This window comes from Leptonychotes weddellii, chromosome 1 (assembly GCF_054177405.1).
Source record: "Leptonychotes weddellii isolate Sample4059 chromosome 1, ASM5417740v2, whole genome shotgun sequence".
Taxonomy (NCBI): Eukaryota; Metazoa; Chordata; class Mammalia; order Carnivora; family Phocidae; genus Leptonychotes; species Leptonychotes weddellii.
The window spans coordinates 168,081,697-168,095,443 of NC_138369.1; the positions used below are offsets into that span (position 1 = coordinate 168,081,697).

The 13,747-nt window shown below is 36.4% G+C and overlaps 1 protein-coding gene across 4 annotated transcripts in view; it reads right to left on the bottom strand.

Annotated features, from left to right (window-relative positions):
• The window catches only part of NRIP1 (nuclear receptor interacting protein 1), a 176,230-nt gene that overhangs the window by 74,925 nt on the left and 87,558 nt on the right, over positions 1-13,747 (bottom strand). For 3 of the 4 annotated variants that reach the window (XM_006735539.3, XM_081798796.1, XM_081798790.1), the window contains one exon: positions 2,099-9,402. The exons of the other annotated variant lie outside the window; for it this stretch is intronic. In XM_006735539.3, coding sequence (XP_006735602.2) covers positions 5,581-9,051 — 3,471 coding nt within the window. In that variant the 5' untranslated portion in view covers positions 9,052-9,402 and the 3' untranslated portion in view covers positions 2,099-5,580. Of the gene's footprint in view, positions 1-2,098; positions 9,403-13,747 lie in introns of those variants that run through there. 4 annotated transcript variants of the gene reach the window in all.

The window sequence follows — 13,747 nt, forward strand, 5'->3', positions numbered from 1 at the left end:
ATGAAACTTGGTAAAAGCCAAACTGGAAAACAGAATTTGTCTAGGTATTTGTGTCACTGAAAAGGCTGCAAGACTGCTTGGCATGGTTCAAAAATCCTCTTGCTCTGATGCAGAAATACACTATTTTATTTTTTTTTTAAATATTTTATTTATTTGACAGAAAGAGAGAGAGAGCACAAGTAGGCAGAGCGGCAGAAAGAGGGAGAGGGAGAGGGAGAAGCAGGCTCCCCCTGAGCAGGGAGCCTGACGTGGGGCTCAATCCCAGGACCCTGGGATCATGACCCGAGCCGAAGGCAGATGCCTAACTGACTGAGCCACCCAGATGCCCCAGAAATACACTATTTTAAAGCTCAGGTTTATAGATTTACTCTTAGACACTCGGAGGAGCTCTTAAGTACAGCAACGCTTCCTCAGGACTGACATTTATGAGATTTGGATTTTATTTCCAATTATTCCGCTAAAACTAAAGAGTACATTAATTCTGGTTTTTTAGAGTGGGAGTCTTTAACTTACCGATAAAGACGGCATCCTTAAAAGGCTGTAAATATTACTGTACCAACCACTGAGAGAAATGTATTTCATGCTAAATGCCAATAGATCCCTCCACCAACCCTTACAAGGTGCATGTTAAATGCTCCCCTAAGCTTCATGGAAAAAACAAAAAGTGACTTGCTTAATAACATTTAAAACCTACTTTTTAAAAAAAATATAACCAAATAGATCATGGTTTAGTGGTATCAGTGGTAGAAAAAAATTCTGATTATTATTTAAGTCATTGGCCCTATGTTGTAGTCAAGAATTACTGACTAGTTCTCTTCTTAAAAATCCCTTGGGGCACCTGGCTGGCTCAGCTGGAAGAGCATGCAGACTCTTGATCTTGGGGTTGTGGAGTTCAAGTCCCACGCTGGCTGTAGAGATTAAGTAAACAAACTAAAAAAAAAAAAAACAAAAAAACCCCAAACTCTTACTAGGCAATTACTCAGTACACTTATTATGCATTTTCACAATATAAATCAATAAACAAAACATGGCCGTGCTTCTGATTCTAATGATGGTGTCTATACATTATAGCAAAGTGTAACTTCAATATTTTAATGATGTAGAATAGCTGAATGTGTTTCTGCTACTCGGTTATTTTTAGACAACGCTTATAAACTTGTTCGGAGAGTAGCTGCAACATTTTCATTATTGTAGCAGACCTATTTTAGTGCCAGAAAACAGACACTCATTTTGGGAAAATGGCTTCCTCCTAAATTATCATTAATAAGATTTATGCAAAATAAAAGTTCCCAGGCCATCGGTTCACAAGAATTGGTTTTTTCCTTAATAAACTGGTCTCCATTACTTACTATATATTTTGCTTATCATTGTCATCTACTCATTACCTATATACATACAGTATATATTTACATATGGATGTGTGTGCACACATTATATACATTTAGTTTTGGAAGATGACTGAAGACCTTTATTTATTTATTATTTAAATATTTATGTATTTTGAGAGAGAGAGAGAGAGAGAGATATCAAGTGGGCAGGGGGAGGGGCAAAGGGTGAGGAAGAGAATCTGCAGCAGAGTCCCGGCTGAGCACAGAGCCCCACACGGGGCTCGATCCCATGACCCTGAGGATTAGGACCTGAGCCCAAATCAAGAATTGGACACTTAACAGACTGAACCACCCAGGCGCCCTGACCTTTTTTAAATTTAAAATGAACATAACACTCACTGAATTGGATAAAAAACCTAATAAAATCTTATCTTAAAACAAATGTTTATCAAATCTTTATTTTTGAACACTGTACAAATTCTTTCCCACTTTGAAAATCTACAGTGATCATTCAGTTACACACCAAATAACAGAATCGAGGCGAGGTAGGCTGACTGTCTCTTTGAGCTATGCTTCAATTGCCCTGCCTCTAGATACATTAACTCATGGGCCACCTTCTTCTTCTTCGTTGTTCTTTTTTTTCCTTTTTTTTTCTGAGAAGGGTAAAGCATCCTTGAAGACTTGCTATTTTCATGAACAGAGAGTTTTATATTTATGGAAAACCTAAAAACCAGAGAAAGCCCCCCAAATAACAGTCATTTGAAACCAAAGACAATGCATTTTTTCTCATTTATTCAAATTCACTGCAGGAAGTAAACACTAAAAGATTAAAAAACAAAACAAAAAAATTCACACTGCAGTATGTACAGTTTCATGACATCACATGAAGAAATGAAATCTCTAATAAAAATGACAAATTATATTACTAAGCAGATCGCATCAAAATTGGTTGTGTAAACCCCAGAATTCATCATGAATGGTAATGTGCCTGTATTCCAGTATACTGGGATACGCCTGGTATAATAGTACATTTCCAATGGGATTAAAAAATTCATGAAAGTAGTTGTGTGAACTCGTTATGTTGAAAAGTGGTTGACTTGATTTTAAAAAGTTTTAAGACCCTTGGATTCAAAGCACATTCTTTCACAAAGCTTAAACCACAGAAGTCATATCCAGAAATGGAATACTGTCATGTTGGGATGAACATCTGATCTGACTTTTTAAGACATTTTGCCAAATGCACAGATGCACAGGGTCCCCCATGCACTTTTCATGCAGCAGGTAATCACAACTTAAATAAAAGGTTTATTCTATACATTTGTCCAGACTTGCAACTGTATACATACATGCACAATTTTTAAACCTGTCTGATTATATTTACACTTATACATGGAATATACAGAAACCAAAGAGATTAAAAGGCTTTTCTGTTGCATTAGAACAATACAAAATATGTATTTTTCATTAAGGAAATCACTATTTACATCACCTTTAAAAACTGATTTTAACATCTTCATGTAACAAGTCAATATATATATATATACATATAATATATATATATATATATATATAAAATATATACTCTCACCAGTTTACTCTTCTGTAACATGTACCAGAGAATAAACAGGTAATGCTACCTTACTGATGTCAATGAGAGCTGCAGTACCCTTTCACAAATGACTTCTTTAGGAAGAAATTGTCTAGATATCTAAAATAGTCCTTGAAAATGTGTATATGTGCATCCTCATATCTACATATGCATAAACAAAGTGAATTTATGGATGTATGCCCTTTCTCACTGGTTTTTCTTTAAAATCACCCTAAAATCAAATTGGGGACATTCTCTAGTAAATCAGAACGTCATTCTTCTGGTCATGTTTATCTACGTATTATATATCCTCATTCCTTTAATTGTGAACGATGACAACAACAAAAACAACCAACCAACTGAAGAAACAAACAAAAATATAGCGATGCCGGCCCTTGATGTTCTTTTCCCTGACCTAAATTTCACTCCCTTGTGAAAGCCTATTTTCCCCTGACCAAAGGGGAATACCAACAATTTTTTTAGCATATCTCTAAGGCTCCAGACCTTTCATAATGGCAGGAAAAAAAATGACTTGCTTAAAAGCTTATTTATATAGTGTAGACAAGAAGATTGTCACAGAATCAACATGGGATGAAGTAGAATATATTCACTGGCCAGTGGGATTTTCACTTCAGAATAAGCGTACACCTTCATCTCTCCATGATATAGCATAATATTCACTCCTGACTATTGTTTTATAATATATCCAGTAACTATTTACAAATCATTTCGAGAAAAAAATAATCATTTAGGGTTTTAGATCGTATTAGGAAATAACGCCCATTTTTAATATAAAAATCTTAGAAACGTCTTCAAGTAGAACAACTTCAAATAGATTTCCTTCTAATTAATAGTTGATTATATAACAATTTTTTGATAGGTCAGTTGCAAACCTGGCTCACTTTTAAAAAGAAAAATATTATCTGGTCAATGAACTGTGGACTGTGAAAGCTGAACTTAAACATATGGACTTGTTTCAAGATCAAAACCTCATGTGGCTCAATAATAAGTTCTTCCAAGATAACATCAATGTTTACTTCTAATTACAATTTTAAAATAATAGGTCCAATGGAGTGACCGTGTACAACTCTGTCATGTATATGTGCCCTTTGTATTTTTCTGTTTAGTCAATCTGAGTTTAGTGCCTTTCTTGGGTTTGAAATAAATGTTTTCATCTTTGTCAGCAATGTTCTTAGGACAATGATTTTAATGGAAACTAAGGATGTATTCAGGAGAAATTTCCAAACCATCCTGGAATCACCTGAGTTTGGTAAGTGGCCCTGTTATTCCATCCCTAAGGCTAATTAAGTAGATGTTACTCATTAGAACACATAAATAATCACAGATTTTCCTGAGATGTTGAGCCAGATATGAAAGTTGTCCCCTCTACCCAATTTTTTTTTGTCATAAAAAGTATTCTGAACCCGATTTTCCAAAGACATAACGGTTATATATGAACTATAATATTGCAAATTTTGAGTTGATGTATAACTGTACTGGGGAAAATATAGGCATCAAATAGTTTTTTTTTTACAATCCTGTGTTCTGAGAAAAGTCATAAGCAATGGTTCTCAAACTTCAGCGTGCAGAAGAAACATCTAGGGAGTGTGTTTAGATGCAGATGGAAGATTCTCAGGTCCACTTAGCAGAGATTCTTGATCTGTAGATCTGAGATGCTGCCTAGGAATCTGCATTCTAAAACAAGGGCTCCAGATGATTCTAATGCAGGTGGTCTGAGTCCAGCTTTTAAGAAACCCTGGTCATAAGACTCACAGGTACCACAGAAATGGTGAGAAGTAACTTTTACAAGAGATGGTGAAAATTGTCCAAAGAAAAGCCATTTTGCTTCTGTTAAAAACAACTTCTTAAATATTCAACTGTTCAGGAAACCACCTGAAGGTAAATGGTTAACTTTCCTAATTCTGTAAAAGGAGGAATATTAATTTAGTAAAGTAGCTAAAATACAAAAATGGAAATCTGCCTTTTTTTAAGGATCTATCAAACTTCCATCAATTGTAATCAATTTTTACTAAGTAGTACAAGGTTTAAAGAAATATATATTGAAAAGGACTGGGGTGGGGGAGACACGTTGGGAACCACAAAACCCCTTCCAAGAGTTAAAAATAAATATGTTTTTTAGCAAAAGTGAAAAATGTAAGCATATATTTTTTCTAATTTATTTTTGAATCAGATAATGAGAAGTGAATTAGTTTTTTTTTTAATCCAATAATTAACATTTAAAGAGTTATTTAACAATTTGGATTTAAAAACAAATGTGTTATGTAGGCTGACTTCTGAAAAGCAAAATAAAGTACCCTAATAAAGGCAAAATGCGTTAATCCACTATGGATGGAGATTTACATTTTCATTTATGCCTATTATCTGATTATATAAAAGAATTTCATTCATAGGCTACTCACAGTTGTTGTCTGATGCATACAGAGTGTTAAACAACCAATTGCTAGTTCGGTAGTCTCCTCATGACATCTAACGTAAAGCAAAAAGTAGTATGCATATTTAAACATCACCAGTAACCAAGACTTTTCAAAGTGAAAAAAGTTTCAATTTTATCATGCTTTGCTCAAATCATGCTCTTATTTATACAGATCTCAAGTTCGTACTAAGTAGTTTTAAAAAGATCCAAAGCTGTATGGCAGGTACATTTTATTCTGATTCCTTTTTTATTGTTAGCACGTTTCCCAGAAGTCCATAAACTTCTCCATTTGCACTGTGTGGGCGAGAGACGTTACTTCCCATATGGCTATTATAAGGGCTTCTTAGATTAAAGAAAGAAGCTTTAGTTTCTGCAGCAGGAAGTAACTCTTCTTTGATTGTAACCTGTGAGACACTTTCAGCAGATGAGGGCTCCCTCCAAATGTCCTTGTCCTGTGTTTCTCGACTGGTAACAGCATTGCCTCCTTTCTGAAGCATGTAATACAGTATTGGGTTAGTTTTGGTCAGCCTTGGACAGTCTTTTTCATACTCATTCTTATCCGCATCTGTGATAACCCACTTAATGGGTCCTTTCTCACTGGTCACGGAACACCCATTCAAAAGCCCAGATTCTGGTCTAGACCCTGCACAGCCCAAGTGCTCAGAAAAAGGAGGACTCATGGGATCTTTTACCACTCCTGGGTATGGAAATGTCCTGTTCTCCATGCAACCGCTGGGCTGAGTGGAACTGTACATCAGTCCATTTAAAGAAGAAATGCTGAATTCAGGTTTGCTATTGGTCACATTATTTTTGTGTCCTTTCTTTTTACTCTCGACGACGGAGTTACTCCTGTGCTGGGACAAATCTCTTACACAGTTTTCTGAGAGAAGCAGCTGCTTCAGAACATTGAAGCTTTTGCTCTCTCTGGCCCAACTCCTATGTTCACTTTCGCTGGCTGAACCATGACTGGCAGGGTATTTAAATTCAAGATCATTTTTGCTAAATTTCAGCTCTTGCTGGTTAAGCAAGGACCCATACAGTCCTTCTGGAGCACTGTGACTGTTTGCAGCATCAACTATGTTATTTTTCATCTTTTTAAAAGGGCTTTCTAAAGGCTCAGTATAAAGCTTCCTTTTCTTAGGGACCATGCAAAGGTTCTTTGATTCTAGAACTGTCAGTTCACTGTTTCTGTGACTGTTGTCCAGATCATCCGCCAGGTACGTCTCTTGATTTTGTCTGAGCAGTCGACTCAACAGACCGTTCTTTGAGAAAGAAAAATCCTGAGGTGAAACGGGCTCCGATTTGAAGTCCTCGGACACTGGTAAGGCAGCTGCGCTTCTCTGCACCGGAGGCGCCAGACCTAAGAATGGGGCACCCTTGGCATCATGGCTCAAGTGCACATTCGAATTGTGAATATGTAAGTCATCGCAAGGCTCAGATTTTATTTTTACCATCAGTATTTGTTCACTTAAAGCTCTATCTGTATGTTCCTGAGTACTTTCATCTCTTAAAGAAATCTTCTCTTTCTTTTCACTCTTCCCTTTGTTGGGGTTTCCCAGGAGCAGTTGGAGGACAGTGCGCCTTTCAAGCAGATTTTCTATTTCAGAACCAGAAAGTCCTGATTCGGGACCCGTTGCTTGACTGCTAAATGCCTTGTTTTCCTCCACTGCGTTTGCTTTATTTGTGAGCAGAGGACTATTTAATCTATCAACCATGCCTACAGGTCTATCTGTGTTGACACTTAGCAGCTGTTTGCTAGGTCTCTGCTCTTCTCCTGACGGGGATGACTGCATTCCACACTGAGCTAAATTCTGTAACAGTTTACTGGCACTGAAAGTCGCAGGGTTTTGGGCGCCTTCGTTCTGGACTGGTTTCTCTCCTTGCGATTCCTTGCTCTTTGTAAGGTCCATCAAGTGGTTAGATGCAGTATTTGCGGGCTTTTCAGCCTGAGAGCCACAGGCATATGGTGGGGACTTCCATCTGATGACCACAGAGTGTTGGGAAAGATTGATGGGGGACTCTGCTTTTGTGGATCCAAGGAATGGAGGAGTGCTCACTGGGGTAGTCCTGTTTGTACTGGGGCTTTCTATTACAGAAGTCCTCGTGTAATTCTGGGTACTGAACTTGGTCACATCGCTGTGTACTTCCTGAGGACTGTTTCTTTCTACGTTTTCTTCATTCTTATGGCCAAGTAGCAATTGAAGAAGTGTTACTTTCTGGTGTGAATTTAGCTTAGAATTCCTTGAGGTATCTTGATCTTCTTTGATGTCTACAGTGGTGGGGACTTTGGGATCCCAGGTGTTTAGCAAGGACTGAGTTAAATTATCGAGAGAAACAGGCTGGTCAGGTTCTGGTTTCTCGATTCGATGTTTGCAAGACAAGTCTATGGGAACACAGTTGGAATAAGAACTTTCATCGCCACTGCTATCATCTGTAAAACTAGGATTGTTATCTGAGTACTCATCAATAGTTGTGGGTGTACTACTATCCTCAAAAATGCTTCCTCTCTCACTATGATTATGTCCATTCATTGGCTTTGGTATGGTCTGGCTTTTAAGAAGATGTAAAAGCAAACTATTATTAGCAGCTTGTTTGATACTGTTTCTTTCTAGTGAGTTCTTACAGCTTGCATTTTTGGGGGAAGAAGGAACGACACCCATTGGATTCTGAAAGGTGGTGTTTTTGCTTGCCATTAGTTTGCTTGACGGTGTTCTTGCTTGACCATTGAGATGGCTTGACATTCCTTTCGAGAGCTGGAAACTGCCAACATCCTTTTGGCCATTTTCTTGTAATCTGGCCATGGCAGCAAGTCTTTCGCTTGCCGCTTGATTTGCATTTTGTGTTTTTAAAGCATGTTCTCGAGAATACTGCTGCAAATGGGCTTCACTTGAAAGGAGTAATGCTAACTGGCTACAAGCGACACTAGGTTTGGGTGAAGTGGCTGGACTAGCCCTTTTTTCCACCATGCTTGCAACGGCCTGTAATCTGGCAGCGCACGACAAGGGTTCACTCATGACCTTTGTTCCACTTTGTCCAACATGATGTGGTGACTCTACGAACCTGTCTCTGATGAGGTTTTCAGTTACGTCAGGAAGATTGGTATCAGGCTTTTGATCTTTAGCTTTGCTTTTCTTCAACAGAGTTTTTAAGTGACTTGATGCAACGCCGTAGCACCTTAAATCTTTCTCCACTTTTAAAGAATCATGACTGAGTGCGTATCCTTGCTCTTTGAGGCTCTGCCTAATTTGTTGCGACAGAGCAACGGTCTGCAGCCTAGAGCTGAATGACTGAAGCAAAGAGGCCAGTAATGTGCTGTCTTGTTTGCCTTTAGGCACATTGTCAACCATGCCAGCTAGCAAAGCTTCCTTCTTCACGTTTAAATTTACGATGGAATCAGACAGCCTCTTCCGCTTCGCGGCATTCCAGTCCTCAGAAGACTGCAAGAGTCGGGCTTTTTTGAGATGCAGCATGCCAGATCCCTGATATGAATGTGTATTGAGAACTGGACCATTACTTTGACAGGTGGGAAATGCATTTCCAGAAATGTTAAAGTTCTGATCTTCTTCATTATGCCCAGAAGACTTTTTGTCAATGGCAGTACCTGATCCCTCTGCTGCCTGATGCATTAGTAATCCTTCTAGGTAAGTTAAAACAATAGAATCCTGGTGCACATCAGAGCCAAGCTCTTCTCCATGAGTCATGTTCAATAGAAGTGTTCACAAGGGCTTGGTTTCTATTCACGTTAAAGAATGGTTTTCTGTGGGTGAGTGAGATGTAACTTTAATAAGTGAGTGTCAGTTTATCACCTTCCATAGTAATCAGATGGAGATGTCCTGTTACATTCCAACCAGGATTTCTCTGGCAATGACAAGATGAAAGACAGGCAAATTCCAAAGTAGTATGACCACAGAGCTGATCAACTCCTACGCAAGAAGCAGCAAAAGAATTCCTTAATACATAGGTCTGCAGCAGCAAGCAGATAGACTCCTTAGCGAATATACTGCTTCTCCTTCTTCATCTTTTGTTTCCAATTAAATGCAAATAGCAGTGTTCTAAAAAAAAAAAAAATAAATAAAAAAGTTAAGAAGGGACAGAACTAGTATTATGCTATGATACCAATAAGCAAAAGAATCTAGTATTTCTGTTTCTATGTAGGTGTATGTGTATATATATATACACATATGTAAAACATAATGTACATACATATACATGCATTATAGATACTTCTTTAGTAACATATTTTGCCATTCCTATTAAACTGGAAATTGCTACTGGAAATCCTATAAATTAATCCATATTGCAAATCAATTAGAGAAAATACTTTGGCGTTATGTAACTGTCTTCCAAAGCACACCAAGTTTCTGAATTTTCATGAGCACTTTACGCAGAGTAATATGAATGCTAAGTCTCTTTTATAATGATGTAGCTCTATAAGGGAGCTAGAATTAGCTTTCTTACATTAATGGAAGCTTATGAAGGAACAAAAACAGATGTGCAGGAAAAAAAAAGAGATGCATATGACATGGACTCATCTGATGAGCTGTGTGTAGGGTTGAGTACTACAGAGCAGATTCACTTCTGATAGCATCCTTGAAATATCACACATTCCATAAGTAATTTGTAGGATTTCTGTTTTCAAAGAAATGGAAGACTGACAAATATCTTGTAGGTCTATGCAAAGTGTGACAGTCTTAGTCATATTCATAAACACTGAAGTATAAAACTTCATTTCTATCATGACAGAAGACAGTGATTCTCTAGATGCTGATCAAGTCCATCAGAGGTTTAATGTATCCATTTTTAAATCTTCACTCATTTGCTCTATGTAGAAATTTTAATGTGAGGTCCATTCCTAACAGATGAAGAAGACAGGTTATGGGTAAACCTGTAACTCTAAGTTTCTAGGATGTTCCTCATAGAAAATACTCTTTTCCCCACCCATGCTATTTCTTTTTGTGTGACTTTGCTATCAGTATAAAGTATAAATAAATTAAACTATTATATGTGACTTGAAAAAATTTTATGATTTTAAAAGAAAAATCATTAATTTAGAAAAATGTGTTAAGGTACTTGTACCAATTTTTGGTTTAGAAAATGTGGTTACCATAATATGTACAAATATAACTATGTGTATACAACAGGCAATCACATCACCCTGTAGAAAAGTGGACAGGAAACAAATTTAGAATTGACCTGACAGGAAGATGAATAATTGCTTCCAGAAAATTCTAAGTCCATGTGGTTATTTTTCATTAATTTTTTTGAAAAAAATTGTATAAACAGCACCATTATGACTCAGGGAGGAGAGACCTTCTTTTAATAGGAAACCTGTTTTTTTTAAATAAGATGAATCTGTAAATCAAAGGCTGTATTTCCTGAGATGCTGCTTCAGGAGGCACTCAGTGGCAATACCTACCATCGTGCTAGCAAAAAATGAAATGCTGAAAAAAGTAGGAATTCTGAGACTACTTAAGGCTTGAAGTCACTCAGATCCTACTAGTAAAAGCTCTTCAGGGAACTGAGTGAGCCAAATTTCTTCAGATAACTTCCTTCTCTTTCCTTTAAATAACTGAAGCAGGAGAAATCATTAACAATCCCTTCCTACCTTTCCCAAACCTTGCCTTTCACATTTCTAGAATAAAGAACAGAACTTAATTGAGAAATTTAGAAAAAAAACAAAAGGAGACAAGGTGATTGAATACAGTACAGCTCACTGAGACTACAGATACTAGGGTATAATGTAAAATATTACTATCACCAAAATAGACTTCTTAAAGTTAAAATTATTTAGAGTTAGTATTATTAGCCTGACTCATTTTCTTTCAGCAAAAAGACAACCACATTATTTTTGAATCACCGACATACAGTTTGCTTCCTTTTTCATTTTATCTACATATTACTTAAGAATGTTGCCAGATGCTTAACACTACTTGAGTATATTTGGTAAAAAAATATCTAAATGTCAACGTACTATTAAGAATTAGGCCTCTTGAGAGATTGGCAAGCAGTATATTTTAAAACTGGAATACTTTACAAAATACTGTGATTTAATGCCTTATCAGTGGATCTACTTGCACGTTCGAAACTTCGACAATGATTTTATTAGAGCCTGTGTCTATTTAAAGATACTCAACGGGCTCCTCATAAACGCAATAAGGAAGAGACTTTACTCATATGGCATACACTTGCTGAGTGATTTTGCAAAGGGAACAGAATTATCCACAACATTTGGTTTACGGGGGGTAAAAGAAAACAAAGAGAGTAAAAGTAAGGAGGGGGCAGGAAAAAAAAAGGTAGGAAAAAAATTACAAATGAACAAATGAAACAAGTTTTGTAACTCTCATGAGATTTTTTTTTTTAAAGATTTATTTATTTATTTATTTGACAGAGAGAGACACAGCGAGAGAGGGAACACAAGCAGGGGGAGTGGGAGAGAGAGAAGCAGGCTTCCCGCCGAAGCAGGGAGCCCAATGTGGGGCTCGATCCCAGGACCCTGGGACCATGACCCGAGCTGAGGGCAGACGCCTAACGACTGAGCCACCCAGGTGCCCCACTCTCATGAGATTTTATAAGAAAAATTTTAGTTCAGAAACTAAAATAGGTTATATTAATATCCTATCTTTAAACATTAGGTTGGTAGATACGACAGGCAAAGCCAAGAAAGATTTAACGAACCCTAAAAATACATATATATGAAGGAAAAAAAATAAAACCTGATTGAACAATATTTGTTTCAACTCAGTTGTCATTTTTATAAGGTGGTTCCATAAAATTTTTAGAAAAACTGATTTTAACAAAAAGTTTAGTGTAACCTTTAATAATATATTAAGAGGTGATTTAATCTTGATTTTAGATTTATCATTCTAAATCAAAATCAGCTCTGTAATTTTAATGGATTTGTTTTAACTCTCAGGATACCAAGAAAAACAGGCATCACCATTACCATCTGGGTCCAACAAACATTTTAATATTTAAGTCAATTTATGAATAATTAACAAAGGAAGAATGAAGGGATAACATAAAACAACATCAGAATTTTAAGTAAGAATTTACACAATTTACATCAAGCCCATTCTTAATTCCTTATCTTCCTGGTTTTGAAAGATAATGGGCAACTGACAGCTCATCAACTGTCATGCAAGAACCTGGAAACATCCTTTAAGTACCAATTCCAGATTGGTACATGTCTAAGAGGTAAGCTTTATCATCACCTCTGGGTCTTCTTTTTGTACTTGTATAATTCAAAATGGGTGACTTTGGAAAACTCTGACAGCTCATAATTATGCTGAAGAGAGGAAGGAAATCTTCCTTGCTGCATAATTGCAAAATATATATTTTTTATTTTTAGATTTACTAACACCAATTATAATGATCAACCCAATGGATTATTTTATATCCGTGACTCTGTTTTCTTCCAATCTCTTTTATTACACACCAGCCTTCAATATTTGCCCTTATGAACCATTTCAAATAAATTTGGATGTGCCAACATCATAAAAGAAAGAATACTGTCATATTTCCTTTGAGCAAAACAGGACAGCTGAGCTTCTTGTCACAAAATAGTGAGTGATGAAGCCCTTCTTATTGAGCAACTGACTAGATGAAAGAAATACTGTATTTCCTTTTTGTCTTTAGAATTATATTGTTATGGGAACAATGTGAGGTAATGAGTGTATTAACTAACTTTATTATAGTAATCATTTTCCTATATATGTGCATTATCAAATCATCACACTGTAGACCGTAAACTCAATGTTACTTGTCATTTATACCTCAATAAACCTGGAAAAAAATAAAAGAACTATAATGTTGAACTATATTGTTCACTCATTGATTCCTGAGTTTGAAAAAATTCGTTTAGGATGTTATCATCTGAAGACAACAGTCAGAGATGTTGCTTTATAAAGTCAATGTCACCATCATCATTCATGTCTAGAGTACTACCATCATTCTCTTGCAGTCATCCTCTGATTCATCTAATTGAAGCATCTTCCTATGCCAACTTTCTTTTCTTTGATGTTACAGATGGAAAATGAGAAATACTGAATTCTCTATTGCGTTTACTAAAAACTTAAAACAGACTAGGAAGACTACAAAGACAGTGTCTCCAGACTTTTTAAACCTTCATGAAAGATGATATAGAATTAATGGGCTATGCAACAAGGAAATTGAAGATTATACAATGATGACTTATTTCACTACTGCATCACTCTTCTAGGCACTTCCATTATTTTCTCTTTACTTATTCTTTTTAGTATTTGGCACAGTTGGAAATAAATAATGAATTAATTATCAAGATCAGAAAATGGCAAAATACTTAATGATATAGGAAAATTAAGATCACTAAGGTTCCATAATGTCTTTTTGATTTACAAAAGGTTCCATTGGGCACATACA